Here is a 16526-nt window from a genome sequence, read left to right as displayed (position 1 = left end):
GAATTTCCCATCTTTAGTGTTGACTCATAAAGTTAAAATGAAAAGATCCAAAGATAGGCTTGCTGACATCTGAAATTATAAAAAGCCAATTGAAAGATCTGCATAGCTCTAAATCCAGCTCCAATAATTTTTGACCATAAGTTTTGATTGTTATACTGTTAGCAGGGAACAGCTTCAAACCATCAGCTGCTTTTTTTACCATGGCGATACTGGGATAACCAATATTTCTGCTTCAGTGTCAATTAAAAAATGGGTTGTTGATGAGCTCTCACAAATATACAGACAACTCAGCTATTCGATAATAACTGAAAGCCAGGTATTCAGTTTCTTGTTTCGAACCCTGATATTTGCATGGTGGTGTGCACTTGTGAGCTCTCTCACAAGAAACAGCATAAGTTGTGGTGAAAATAGCAGTTATTTAGGTCACTGTTATTTTTGGAATGATTTCTTAAACTCGATCTGTATGTTATCAAAGTCCACAATCTTCTTATCTTAGAACACATCTAAGTAATTCTGGGAAAACAGCAGCAGCCTTTCCAGAATTGAACGAATTATCTGGCCGGTTACAACATCTGTGGCAGAATCTTCAAGATCCAGATACATAAAACTTTTATTTATTCTATACAGTACTAAGTATCAGTTTGCAAATCCGTACATGAAAGAAATAAAGAAAAAATTAAGACACCATTTCCTAACATTTTCTTTTCTTTGATAATTTCATACCTGCTCAAATAATATGTACAGAGTTTTGCAGTAGTAGCTAAGCTTTTTTTTAATGGATGCATGTATTTTTCTGGTAATAGTTTTGGAAATGCAAAGTGAAAAAGGTGTAATGAACATGTCACCATTCAAAGTGGTAAGTGGTTCGAGAATAGTTGTCTGCCATTTACTACAGCAGTCAAGATTTCTATACTGGTGGGGTAAAGCATTAATGAATTAAATTTTGTTTGGAAGTCTTAGAATGGCTGGTAAGACTAGTGTAGACAGAAATAATTACATGCGGGAGATATGCAGAACAAAGAAGAAACAAAAACTTATTTTTAAGTAGTTTTATAAATAAGTTTTCTGGGATAAATATTGAATTAAAATTAAAATATGAACCAAATAACCCGTATGATATGAAATAAATAACTTTTGATTGAGATTACCATTAAAAAAATTGCCAAACTGCTGCAAGGTGGTTGCAATAATACCAGAGTATCAAATAAGTTAGCCATCACTCTCTACAGCAGGATACATACTTTAAATGAAATATATTTTAATAAAGAAAACTTACACATTAGATGCTCCAGTTTCAGCAGTTTCAACTTTCCAATCACACTGAGTGCCGATTGATACATAATTGGCTGAAGCTGATATAGGCTGCTCAAGTTTTTGATTCTCTCCAATCAAAAGTTCACTGTCATCTACTTTTAATATAGTCTCAACAGGCATGTATGTTGAGGCCATACTGCCTAAATTGAAAAGTAAAAATCTTTTCAAACCATGACAAATTTTAAATAGTAATTAAAACAAATGTACCATATGCATGACAATAAAAAAAAAAAAAAAAAGAATACATACAGGGCAAAGATGTACAAGAAAAGAATATACAGAAGGATGCATGAAAGCCCTTCAAAACAACCTCTGTCGCATTGAATATGTCACAGGTAGGACATATTGGATTAATTTTAAATAAAACAAGAAACAGCATAAGCAGATTTTTAACAATGACAGAAATTAGATATCTTTTGGATACTACAGATGGAAATTTTGATGGAAAATATGCTTTGAAAAATTTAGATATGTCTTCAAATCAACTGATCAAAAAACTGCAAAATTGACTACTTTATACCATGAATGATCACTCACAAAAGAAACACTTTTTATTTTACACATAACAAATTAAATATTTTGTATAATTTTGTGCGTGGAAGAAAAAACTTCTATTCTCTCTTAGCTTTTTCCACAGAAGATGCTAGAAGACCTGTTATTTTGTTTATTTACATTTGGGTGGTGATTAATTAATTTCGAATAGTATTAATTTTATTTTATGTATAATTCATATGCAGTAGCATAAAATATTATAAGGGGAAAATGGAGTAATTCAGAGCACAAAATGGAGCCCCTCCCCCAGAAAGTGCAAAAATAAACAGTTGATTTTCTAAATCTAATTATTTAATCAATTTCACAATTGACACCATAAAATTATTATATGACATTCTATCTATACATTTTAACCATTTCACACTAAACTGATTTTCTTAAAAGATGTATTTCCCTAATATACTTTAATAATCTGAATCAGATTTCAAAACAACAGAAAATTTCATGCACGGTTGTAACTAATATTTTTAAAGTGAACATTCAATAATTATTTCTGTACAAATATAAGACCTCATTTATATTAAGTGGAATAGCAACAAATACATGATGAATTTGATAAATGGGACTAAAGTTGATTTCTCAGTGCTAATATATGAGGGTTGGGGTAAAAGTCATGACAACTATTTTTTTTCTTGTAGATATGTGAACGAATCACAAAACGTGTATGTGTCATGTGGAAGTTTTGCAGGCATAGTGTGTATGCAGAATAACAGATGGCTCTGTGATAGCTAGCTCTGTGGTAGCGAGAGCTCTGAAATCAGTCAGTTGGTGAGTGCCATGCGAGATGGAAGTAACCCGTGTTGAGCAGCGAGCTTACATCAAAATAGCTGTTCTCCGAGGGAGAAATGCGATGGAATGTCACAGTGAATTAGTAGAAACCCTTGGGAATAATACCCTACCATATCGTACAGTAGCACGGAGGGTAGGAAAGTTTCAGCAAGGGCACGTGTCAACCAGTGATGAGCAACGTTCGGGACGACCGGTGAGTGTGCGGACCGACTTGCCGCCATCGAGCACTTCATGGAAGAAGATAGACGATGGACGTTACTGGAGTTAGAGAGGGCAAGTGGCATCGAGAAACACACTGTCCACAGGATATTGCATAATAATCTGCAGCTATGCAAAATCGCTTTGCGGTGGGTACCGCATGCACTGACGGAAGTTCAAAGGTGGGTGCGCTATGCAATATGCTCCGACCACTTTGCACGCTGGCAACAGGATGGCGATCAATTCTTGTCACGAATAATTACCATCGATGAATTTTGGGTCAGAGCATACGAACCAGAACTGAAACGTCAGTCCGCAGAGTGGCGACATCCTAGATCCCCAAGGCAGCAGAAGGTCCATCAGAATCCTTCCCCAGTCAAATTGATGGTGATCGTCCCGTATGACGTCAGAGATGTCATTGTTTGCCACTTTGTTCCTCATGGCAGAACAGTGACCACACAGTACTACAGGGGCTTCCTGGTGCGACAGGTACGACGTGGTGTTTGTGTCCAGATCTTGTGGAAAGTGCGATAATTCTGCACGACAATGCAAGACCACATAAAGCAGAGTGTGTACGGCAGCTACTCTGACGTTGTGGATGGGAAGAATTGGAGCACCCACCGTACTCTCTTGACCTTTCCCCTTGTGACTTTGATCTCATTCCCAAGATTAAGGAACAAATACATGGTAGTTGGTTTGCAACACGAGAGGACATTGCTAATGCTGTGCACCAACAGATGACCCGATCCACACATTGTGCTGCAAATGCTGAGGCTGATGGTATTCACACATCGTTGGTAGCGCGCGGTGACAGTAGCAGGGGACTACGTTGAGGGTCTTTAGGCAAAGGTTTGTCATGTCAACTTTATGTGTATTGTGTTATCATTCTTTTGCATGGTGAAGGCCATATTGCCCTATATACTACAGTAATAAATTCGTGTGTTACGATATTTCAGTGCTATTCATTGTCCACACATGTAGTTAAGACCTTGTCCTTTCGTCTGTATATGTCACATTTTCCAAACGGACTGGTATCTTCAAGGAAAAAAAAATAGTTGCCATGACTTTTGCCCCAACCTACATATATCTCAATACTACAATAAATTCCTAATTTCCCTTAAAAAAAGACCAGGAGGAAGAAGAAAGAAAATTAAAAGTTGTTGGAGTAACAAGTGCCCCCCCCTAAAAAAAATTTGAATACTGAACCAAGAATAAAACAGTTTTTCTCCTCAGTTTCACATATTAGAGTATTTAACTACAATTTTACTTTCAGTATTATAAAGAAAAAATAATTGTCATATATAAATTCAGGAATATTTGTTACCGTTACACTATTAAAAGAAAATTAAAAATCCCAAACTGGGAATACAGAGAAAGGTTCTGAACCCTCATCTAGATTGTGGGACATAATCTCAGACCCCCAAATTTCCTGCTATTTCTTCATAAAACCATGTCCAACAATCATACATCTTTCACAAACCCTTGTGTAAAATTGCAATCGTCTTTTTGAACCAATTAGATGTTTATTGTTTGAATATACCACAACATGAGGGCTGCCTAAGCTCAGAAAACTTTTATAAGGATTTCCCAAGAGAAACTGAGTTGCATTTATGCAATACATAGGGGAAAACATAAAATGTTGATGCAGCAAGTCTTAAATGAAACCAAGTTGAAAAACCAGAGTTCAGACATCTTGACTACTGGCCATCAATCAAATGAAATAATCCTAGACTAGTGATTGTCAACCTTTTTTTTTTTTTTTTTTTCTTTGCCCATGCATTCTTTTCATCATTGCTGGATGATCATTTTCCCTTCCTTTCCAAAACTAAAAAAATACATATATGTTTATTTAAAATTTAGATGATTTTTTAAAGTGATTTATAAATTAAAAATGCAAAAGTTTAGAAAATGTTGATAAATACCAAAAATTGAATAAAAGTAGTTTCTTATATTCATAAACTAAATCTAAATACTTTATGGGTACTGACCACATTCTTCCCTAAAACTATGAATCCCCCTCCAGGCAGAGAATCCCTCTACCAGACCCATATAGAGGAAATTACATTCAGAAATTATCTGGAAAATATATCATTTGCCACTCAGTTACAAGCTTGAACTACTTGCTACAGTACAAATCCATATATACTTTACAGAGTTTGACTTTCCAATTCAATTTAAATCTAAGTTGGCTCAGAACTTCTTACCAGCACAACAATCAAATATCAGCAGCAGAAACACAAAGCCGAATAGTTACAGTCACAGCAGAGCTGAAAAACCTAGAAATATGGCTTTGAGAGGCAGAAACATGCTCTGTCTTACAATCCCAAAACCTCATCTTAAATACTCTCTAACTGATTTACAATTCTGGTGAGGAAACAGAAAAAGAGAAGTGATAGCAAAGGTCTAAATCATAATAACTATTTAATTAAAATAATAATAACCCTATGGCTTTTTTCCTGTGCAGGTACATCATTTAAAAGTTACTGAAAAGGCGATTCACATATCATTGCATTTTTAGATTATGAGAAAGTTTATTATTAAGGGAATCTGCCTATGAGAAGGAATGACTTTTCGAAGGACTTTTTATAGGAAACAGGTCCATATTTATGTTACAGTGAGGAAAACTATAAAAATCTCATGCAGCCAGTCTGTTTCATCATTGATAACGGAATCTAAGATGAACTGCCAGTTCATGACTTTGGTCACTCACTAACCACATTTTGTCAAAAAGAGTAACATTTTAAAATTGTAACCACAAGGACCTAGTATATATAAACTGCAATAAATTATACGAAAAATTTCAAATTATTTTAATGTATATATAACATTTGTTAAATTATATAAAATCTGTTAAGGTATATCACATCTATAATAAAACTCAGATCAAACATTTTTCTTGAAGAAGCAAACAAGAATGACAGATGACAACACATACTGAATAAGTTTTAGGCTTTACAGCAGTCACTGCTGTTTTAAAAATAAGAAATATTAGTATGGAATTTGAGATTAAGTAACAGACCATAAGTATAGTGGCGAAGACTGCAAAACATTAAGAGTTATTCTGTGCTTGGTTTCCGTGACTGAAGGGTTTTTATGTGTGTTTCTGCTTTCTTAACGTGCAGGTAATCTTTAAATGCTTAGGAGAGGATTTTTTTTTTAAATTTATGAAAGTAAGATAAGTGCTTAAGTCCTCAGCCATAAGTAGTTTTTATGTTCTTAACAGTAATTAATTAACCTAACAAGCTTAAGTTATATGTAATCTGCAATGCACAAATTAAATGTTTTTCTAATACAGAAATTCAATGTTATTTTAATCAAAAAGACTGTTAAAAGCATTTCCACTGACTAATAACTTACCATTGTAAACAGTATACTTACTTTATGGTGCATCATGAAATATTTGATCAAGTTTTTAAAAAATGCATATATTTTAATTCAATAGCATGAAACTAAGAGAAAGCAGTTTTCTTGAATAAAATGAATAATATTTCAAATATTCAATCTTTTCTAAACACACATACACAAAATAAAAGTTTTGGTTAGAGTAGACTTTAAGGTGCCCCTTGTATTATGGAGAAATTGTTTCATTTATCACCAAGTTGTTGTTTCGTTTATGGTAGCCTGAGTGGTTGAATGTTATGGAAACCTTATTATGACATAATCGGGTGAATGATTCTGGGAAATTTTGAATCATGGGATGTTTTGTAAGTGCTTTTGTGGTGTATGTTGGTTTTATCGTTTAGATGACAGAATGGCTGAATGTAGTAAGATTAATTTGAAGTTTATGTACGATTTGGAACGAAAGTGGTAAAGAGCGTTAATTGACTTGTGTGTAAATGAAAGTTTACTTAGTAGCCATTATAAGTGTCCTGTATGTAAGAAGGATATGCGTCTAGTCGAACGTAAAAAACGTTTAGATGGATTTGAATGGGTTTGTAGGAAGAAAGGTTCAGATGTGGCGATGCCAATATATGGATTCGGGTTCAGATAATTTTAGGAAGTTTTTGGATGCTGTTAAGGAATTTTGTGTGGTTTAAAATGTAGTTTATTGAGATTATGTATTTTTTGTTTGCCTGTATTGTAGAACTGGGTGTTCCTTTGACTTTTTAAGTGAAAATATATCGATGTGTACATGGACAAAGTGAAGGGAGTGCACAATGCAAGTTTGTGCAATTCTTGTTTTTTTTTAAAGTGGAAATAGGTCGACGTGTACATGGATACCGAGTTTGTGCAATACTTTGTCTTGTTATTTTGGCTTTGTGTAGCGGCGATTTTTGGCACAAAAATCACCATTATGCAAGCCAAGATAATTAGTCAGAGAATTGCACAAACTTGGTATCCATGTACCGCCAAAAATCGCCACGTTTTGCCAAGGGGTACCCTAAAATATACTTTTAGCAAAGTTTTTATCTCTCCTGTACTCAAAAGATGCAATTTCATCACTAAAAACTTATATATAAATAATAATTAAAATGGAAATACTATGCAGTTATAAAATAAGTTTTAAAAAAACTGTTGATTTTAGGCACACACACATATAGATATGTAAGATAAAAAAATATGAAAGCAAACTTCTAAATTTAACTGGCCATAACCTCTTTTATTTTTTTATTTAATTTAGGGACTTCATCTATCTCTCTCTCTTAGAAATAGCATCATAAGTCTAAATTGTGCCATTTAAATCATGCAATCTTGTGTAACGCTTAATGCAGATATCTCTTGCCCAATCAAAGTAATTGCAAACCAAAACATTTTGACTCCCCCCTTCTTCCTCTGCATTACTACTGCAACACTCTCTTTTTTCATTTAGGTTTTTATCCTGGCAAGACGCTGCTGCAATCATCTATGTGCTTCTATGATAACTTCAATCGACATAGTATCAAGATTGTAAATGTTCTGGAAATAGGCACAATAGGAGTAACAAGTAATATGGCCACAAATGTGAATTTAAATAAATATGGAATTTAATTTGGCTCAACTGCTGCTTCTTTGAAATGGATGGATGCTCTAAGCATCAAGTATCTATGCTAAACAACATTGTTACGCTTCTACATCTCAGTGATCTTACATCAGTGCTTCCAAAATTGCGCTTTTATTACATTTTTTTAGTCATACAAGATTGGATTATGTGCTACTAACCTCAATGGAACATTTATTCCTCAGTTGGATTCTTGTAAAGTAGTATCTGCAAATTCATCATTTTAAAAGTTAGTTATAATCGGTTATTCAAATATGGTGTGCTTTCATTACATATATATTGTTACGTCTTTTTACTCTTCTCTGACACCAGTTGTTACATTATTTTCTTCCTTTACGTTCGTACGGGGTTCATAGATTTGGAGTGAATAACGACAACACTTGATGAAGTATTGAAACACACTTTATTAGCCAGTATTGTCAGGACAGCTCCAAAACATGTTTTACAGTCGTCGATGAACTACTATAAACACGCTGACACGATCAGCGACACAGCCTTCAGGTTATCAGGCTATCACAGTGGAGACAGCTTCCTGCAAAGCACCTGACTCTGCTTGGCCGTTCTCAGAACTCCACATACTCTCGAGACTCTCCACGCTACAACTCGCGATGCACTCGACGACAAACAGAGCGCAGCTCCTGACTCTCGGTTCAGTCGTTTCCGGAGCTCAACACGCTCTCTCGACAATGCATTAACCGCGATACTCTATGAGACTCTTTTGGTGCACTCGAAGACCCACTCGGCACTCGCTGGCCGGCTGTCAACGTGATCGCTTCCGCAGGGATTGACTCGCTAGATGAGATACACTCACTCGATGAGAGACACACACTGACTGACTGCAAACCAACAAGGTTTATATAGCTTTCGGCCTGTGTTCGAGAACATTCTGGGTTAAACCGTCCATGTATATTACCAATTTTGTCACCAAATGTGGCAATCCTGCTCTCCTTGCTATTTTATGGCAACCCTAAAACTGCTTTGCGGGGAAGCCATCCCACTGCGCCTGTACATTTCGTAAGAATATATATATATATATATATACACATACATACACAGCAGACTTCTTAAATCTTCAAAAGTTTCTATTAGACATTTGCTCTTAAAAATAGCAATATTTAAGGAAACTTGAGAATGTAGTTTTGAAATATAAATATTCTGGTTTCATTTTAAATGCAAAGGCTGATTAAAGTATCAGGATTAATACTTGCTTTATATTTTATTATTTTATAAACCACGCCAAAGAACTGGAGGAGAAATGTTCCTGAGAACTGTTTAAGGGGAGATAAACCTACATATAAACTTTCTTTTTTTGATGATGATTTAAATTTACTTAAGCTTGTCAGAGAAATGAAAAAGGAAGTAGATAAAGATAACACCACCAAAAGTTCTGATTATTTTTCAAAAAACACTCCCTTATGGGCACGAAAGTACATACATTATACGTGTGGTTATAGATTGCGCCTCAGTGTACCTTTAAAATTTCATTCTGATCAATAGCTACATTAAAAAAAATATATTCACGTCCGCTAAAGATAAACTCAAAGAGAAAGACACTTGAAGCTAAAACTTTCTAAGATGTCACTTATTTCCATCTAATGTGTACACAGGGGAATGCATTATTCATTACTATTCACAATCTTGCCACCTTTAATCACTTTCTTTCAAAGTGGTTGAAATAAAAAACAACTTGGTAGATTTTACATTCAATGATTTTTCTATCAAATTTATGCTTATAATATGAAATTTTAAGCATTCTTTCTTTTTCTTGGAGTTAAAAATTCATAATTTTATACATTATATTATTTATTTTATTACTAAACAAACTAAAATCTATTATACTTTATTGCCTAATAAAAAGTAAAAAGATATAATAAAAACATTATGGGATTTCAAATACTGTTTAAGTGATTTGAAGGGAAAACTAGTTGATGATGTAGACAGTTCAATTCTCTCATATTTCCCCAATGTCAAAAGGTGTTTATACAACTTAGTTTAGCTGGAAGCATGAAAATCATCATATCATGCTTACAATAAAATGTTAGTGACCAACCCATGAAACAGTCATGTAAAATAAAGTATTATTTTACTGTTATTTATTTCAATAACTAACTTTACAATCTAGCTTCTTCTCTATGATTAAAAATATATCAATAATGGTACTTGAATATTATTGAAACCATCTTATTAAAAGTAGCCAAATTTTTAGAAGTCCATAACTCTGGCAGGCATGCACATAACAGTTCCTTGGGTAACCATATCCAATATAAACTGCAATCTGAAAATTCATCAAATCACCTCTTTCTTCTGTAAAAAATCACCAAGGTTGTTGCACTAATATGTAAGTACCTCAATAATTATTATTTAATGAAAATACATATAATTTTTTAAACAACCACAGCTTTTTACCAGTAGCATTAAAAAAAAACATACACTTCTCAAAATTTACTGCAAATATTGCATGGTATAATCATGCACATAAAAACGGAGGAAAGAAAAGAAAACTTTTTCTTAATCAAGTAATCAGGTTTTCAGTCATTAAAGAAATGAAAACAGGGTTCGTACACATTTCTGCACACAGAAATTAAGTACTTTTAAGGACTTTTAAGGACCATTAATGAAAAAATTAAGGACCTACGAGCAAATGGGAACTGAATAAATTCAATTAAAAATACTATTCTATGCCTGAATTTCACTTTTGTAATACCATCCTAAAAATAAAATAGATCCCTGAGTAGTATGCATTATTACTAAACATGAATTAATTAACATAATGATTAATAAGTTTGAGAATAAAATAAACTTTATACAATTTATCAAGTAGGATTAAACATTTTACACTTATAATATTTGGACATATTTGAAAGAAGATGACATTTACTTACGTTTTACTAATAGTTAGCTTTATGTTGATTTTTTTATGTCTCATTTTGTTACATACTTAGTCAGTCTAGAGGTTTAGTAAATAGCAGGTAGATTTTATGTCAAACGGTATAGGTTAAAATGAGAAGTAAGATCATAATCAGCATGATTCATAACAAAAGACTGAATGTTGCCACTGCTGCTGCTTGTCTAGAGAGAGACCTGATCATTAGAACAAACCTGAAAGGTCTGATGTAGACACAGTTGGCAAGTGTTGAAACTTAGTCAGGCTCTGTTTCTCTGTTTGATGCAGTTAGTGTTATAGCTTTGTGTAGAGTTCCAAGGGATTGTAGCCCAGTTAATATACTTTAATGTTCCAATAAGCGATTAAAGTACCACAGATGATAAGTTGTTTTGTATTATTTTTAAGTTTCACTAGACGCAAAGAATAAGTTTTACTTGAATTTTAAACTTTTGTGTTTTATCTTGTGACCACAGTAAGTGTTAATGAAAGGCAATAACTCGCTTTAATACGTAGAGATAACTTTTAAGGGTAAGAAGTTAGTTATAAATAATTAAATTAGGTAATTAGATAACCTTAGTCATAATGGATTTACATGGCTGCTATTAAATTTTATTTTTTAACAATACTTGTTAAAGAAAGCCTATTAAAATCAAAATCTAATAAAATTTCACAGTAAAAAATACATGTAATTTATGACACTGATTCTTAAACGATATTAGGATACACGTTAAAAGCTACAAAACATTTATGTTTTGTAACAACACTCAACAAAATATTTATCCTTCATTTTAATTTGAAACCTTTCCAAACATTTTGGCTAGTTTATATCTATTTCCTTCTGTTTAATCATCTTTTCTAACAATTAGAGAGTTGTCTCAAGATGCAAACCAATGCTCTTGCTAGTTTCCGCGTGCTTATTTCCTAACTTGTCAATATCTCCACAAGGTACCTATGAGGGTTTACTTGATCTGGTAAAAGTTAAATAGTCCCAAACTCCCAACTGAATCATAAACTGAAAGGCTGAAATTATAAACAATTGGGTATGTTACATAATAATAACTGCACATATCTTTGAGGAGTAACTTTCTTTATGTATTCAGTTTCTTTCTTCAACATGGTTCTTTTTCATTTTAGAATTTTTGGATCTAATTATTTCTGTTATTCTAAAAAACACTAAATGCATTTAGAATGTATAGAAAAAGTGACTAATTCTATTTCTTTAGTAATATGAACATTCAGAAGAAATATGAAACATATATGGTAAAGCCCGGTTACAAAGCTGGTGTGGCAGAATTTTTAGAATTTAGTGACACACCGAATAACAAAATCTAGAAATAGCAAAATGTTTAGAATTTAGGATCCACAGAGATTGCATCAGGTGGGAAAATGCCTAGTGCCAGCTCTGTGTATGATGATTTAAGGCATATCAGATGAATCTTTCAATTGTAAGTTTTCAATTTCTTTATTAATAAAAAAATCTCTTTCTATAATGCCTGCCCAGTGATAAGATTAGAAGCATTTTTGATATTTTTTATGCTTGAGTCTAGTGAAAGGTAGAGAAAATAAAGGGAAGATAAACATGTTAAGAAAGAGATTCTAGTATCAGGAGTAAAACATTTAAATATTATTATTTCATTGTTTTTCCAGAGGTTCTCCAAAAGGTAAGAAATTCATCGCAAACTTTCTGTAAAATACATCCATTACATGTTGATATCATGGAGACATTTTTCATTTTATCACATATTTCTCGAATCTTCTAGAATCGTGGGTCCATAAATCTTGACTTCAAACCCTTCTAAACTTTTCAAGCTACAATGTCTAAAATACTAAAGAAAAATTATCTCTACCAATTCTGTAACAGCAAAAAGTCCGAAATATTTTGAAAAAAAAGAAGGTGGGAAAAAGTGTAAAATTAATTTTACAGAGAAAACTGTTGCATATTCTGAGAATTTTGAATATTCCGAAACAATTCCATGTTAAAAACGCTTACTATGAAAAAATTAAAAAGAAAACATTTTTAATTAATTGCATAGCTAATTTTGCTCTTGCTAAGAGCTGTTTCGTAAATTATGCTTTATAGCAATGTGCCTTATTTATCAGATTCATAATATTGTATAAGTTGCCAAAATGAAACTTTATAATACGACAATGAAAAATAGAATGTTTTATTTTATCTTGTGACCACAGTAAGTGTTAATGTTATTTTTTATATATAATTTCAATATTATTACCATTATTTTAATGAAATTTATCAATGTTATGATGCTTAAAAAAACTGGTCAAAAAATTGTCAGATCTCGGAATTAAAAATTTTCTATAGAAATTGATCCTAAAATCGCCAAAATGTTGACAAGTCGCCAAATTTAGAGCTGTTTAATAAAAGAATTCACATCTCCAAAAGCGAAAAGTTGTTTAAGAGTTCTTTATTAGAAAAAAGGAATTTCAAAATGCTTATGTTTCACTTCTTGCTTAGAAACTCTAGTATCCCATCATTTTTATTAGAAATAGAAACAAATTATAACTCATGAACCCATTCAAAAGATAACCATATATGTCAGTGAATCGCCAAAAATATTCCTCCAAAATGCTAATTCACACTGAAAATGGCAGTCATAAAAACAGACAGAAATTTCAGATGATTAAAATTAAGGACCTTCTGCTGATTTTGGCCAAAATTAAGGACTTTTAAGGACCAAAAATCAATTGCAAAAAATTTAAGGACTCTTAAGGACCGTATGAACCCTGGAAAAGAATTCTTTTGTGTATCTCCATCAAAACTAATTACATAATGTGTACAAGACTATCAGCTTTAGAAAAATCATAAAACATTAATAAAAGATTTTAAAAAAGCACATCAACATGAATATTAAAAATTTATAAAATCCATCTTTTTTAGTGTTAACTTTAAATAAAATGCCTTACTCTATTTTAAAGCACAAATACTATTCTGATTCTACGTTTTGCCCTATTTGGAAAGCACTGTTACCGAGCATTAAGACAATACACAATATAATAATTATATATTTTAAAATTACAAAATTATCACATTCATCAGCAACAGATTTTTGTAAATATTTCTTTTCACTTTGATTTCTGTTACTGATATTTCAGGCAAAGAAAGCACAGCTCATTTATTTCTGCAACTAAATCATGAGCTGTACAAAAATTTTCAAACAAACGACAGTTGTGCAAACTTCTAATTTCTTTTTTATTTAAGAAAAACCCTTGGAAAATCTTAAACTATACAATATTAGATAAGGTACTTCCCATATAACCTAAAACTCTATAAAATGTAGTTTTAACATTTACATACTTCATAACTAACATTACTGGATGACAAAGTAACCACTTACATTATCATTTTAAACTGCCAGTAAATATTCTGCAATTGAAAATGATAGCAGAAACCACCTGAATCTTAAGAAATAGTTATAATTAAATGCACGCTCTATAAAAGATTTCCATATGGAATCTTAAAATGCAGTTTTGAAACAACCAGAAGTTTAATATACTGGGTGATTCTAAATTGTTTTTACAAATTAAGAAGGGAAATAATACTCATTCAGATGAGCAATAAATACCATAAGTCATACGGTCCCATTCCACTCTAAGAGGCAGAAAAGAGGAATATTATAATTCCAACCTGAACTTACAACAGTGTTGGGAGAGTAAATGAACAAAATCAAAAGTTTCACAATCAGTTTAATGAAAAACTCACAGAGAGTGAACAAAGTGGATAAAACCGAAAACTTGGCATTTGAGTGTTAATTGGAGCCCAGACTTTGATGGTGTCCAGATTTTAACAGATTCATACCAATTGCAAGAAGTTAATTATCTAATCAAGGGCTGAATATTATCAATGAATTCAAGACCAGATTTTAACAGATTCATACCAATTGCAAGACATTAATTATCTAATCAAGGGCTGAATATTATCAACTAACTCCAATTCAAGGTAGGTTTGATACTATCAAGGTAGCAGTTTTTCCCCCTTCGCCATCTTCTCTCCTGTTCTGGACTTACTGTGCTGTGCTCATCCTACTTGAAGTGCCCCTCTATGGGACACGAAGTTCTGACAGCCAAAACACAGCATGAACATTTCATTCTAATCTCGGCATACAGCGGAAGTTGGAGTTAGTTGATAATATTCAGCCCTTGATTAACTTGTTGCAATCGTTTGCGAGGTTGAAACCTTGCAAACCAATGATGTGCATTTGAGGGTTAGCCATCAAAGTCTGGGCTCGAATTAACACTTGAACGCCAAGTTTTCGGTTTTATCCACTTTGTGACCTCTCCGTGAGTTTTTCATCAAACTGATTGCGCAACTTTTGGTCTTGTTCATTCGCTCTTCCAACACTGTTATACGTTCAGGTTGGAATTCTAATATTCCTCTTTTCTACCTCTCAGAGTGGAAAGCGACCCTATGTTCTATGGTAATTATTGCTCATCTGGATGAGTACTATCACCCCTCTTAATTTGTAAAACCAATTTAGAATCACCCTGTATATTTTAATATTAAAAGGAACGATATACTTCATATATTAATTTTTTTTACAACACAAATCATTTAGAAAAGAATTTTCAAGTGATTTAATGCATGAACTACTAATACTCAGTTTTTAAACGTTTTGCGTTTAGTACAAGATTTTTAAAACTAGCCCATTCTTAAATAGGGTCAATTTTAATAACTAAAAAATAAATCTAAAATCTTATACGATTCCTTCTATCGCAATGATCTTTTTCAATAAACACTGCTTCCCGAGAGAAAAAGAAATTAGAAAAACTTCAAATAAAATTAATATATTTGTAAACTACAGTAAAACTCAAATTGTCGTTATAAAAAGTCAAACGAATTTTAACAGTACATGCATTTTACACATCCATATAGTGCTCTAAACAATTATAACACTGTGAAATCAACTATATAAACTTAAAATACAGTTATTAAAACACTGACGGAAAAACTTACATCGAATCATATAAACAAGTTGTCATTCATACAGTAAACAAAATAAAAGAACTAAACGCTTACAGACAGCACTGCGAGATACATACCTCTAATAACTGGCAAACATGAATTAAGTACAAGGATTGAGTTCAGCCATATCAGCATCAAATTTATAGGAAATGTTATTCGTTTTCTGTGATCCAGAAAAACCTTTTAATCAATTTTAATACAAAATTCACCTGCAGACAACGGTTAGAGCACTTGTCATTCCTAGTTGCCATTGTGTATCTGCTAAGTGTTACTATTTAAATAGCCCTAAATAATCCAGACACTGTGCTACTGACGACAGTAGTCAAAGCTTGGAGAAGGGAACCTTGCAGATATATATGTATGCAGGACCGTTTTAAGACTTTTAGAAGCTCTAAGCAGTTTAACAGATTTTGGTGCCTTACCAACATTATACATTCGATTACAATCTTATATATATTTATAAAATATTACTATTCATCTGTGCAAGGTTAAGGGTTATAATTAATTAATATTTTATGTTTGTTCATTGCAGTAAGGCTTGGCATGTAATGATGCTTACTTTGTATTTTGAACAACTATTCTTTAAGGCACACTTTCAGTTTCGCTGATTTCGTTCCAGCATATTGTAGCAAGCTGAATAACCAGTAAAATAAAGGCAACTAAAGCATGATACATTGAAGATGCTAGCTTCCAATAGCACAATTTTATTTACTCATACATTAATCATAATAAATAATTTTTCACATATTTAAACACCGGCAAAATAATTTGTTGACACGCCGCATGAACACTTCTTCCCTCTTCCCCACTTTTGGGCGAAATTCTTTACTGGC

The 16526-nt window shown here is 32.6% G+C and overlaps 1 protein-coding gene across 1 annotated transcript in view; it reads right to left on the bottom strand.

Annotated features, from left to right (window-relative positions):
- LOC118195842 (uncharacterized) overlaps window positions 1-15964 on the bottom strand; it is a 50950-nt gene extending 34986 nt beyond the window's left edge. The window contains exons 1-2 of the mRNA XM_035367175.2: window positions 15771-15964; window positions 1277-1454 (exon numbers count right to left, since the gene is read on the bottom strand). Of these exons, the coding sequence (XP_035223066.1) occupies window positions 1277-1454; window positions 15771-15828 (236 nt within the window). The 5' untranslated portion in view covers window positions 15829-15964. The remainder of the gene's footprint in view (window positions 1-1276; window positions 1455-15770) is intronic.
- Between the last annotated feature and the right edge of the window lie 562 nt (window positions 15965-16526).

The sequence above is a fragment of the Stegodyphus dumicola genome, chromosome X2 (genome assembly GCF_044657685.1).
Source record: "Stegodyphus dumicola isolate Sdum_Otavi_A_Nest chromosome X2, ASM4465768v1".
Lineage (NCBI taxonomy): Eukaryota > Metazoa > Arthropoda > Arachnida > Araneae > Eresidae > Stegodyphus > Stegodyphus dumicola.
The sequence above is the reverse complement of the archived record's forward strand: the minus strand, read 5'-3'. Positions and strand labels throughout refer to the sequence as shown.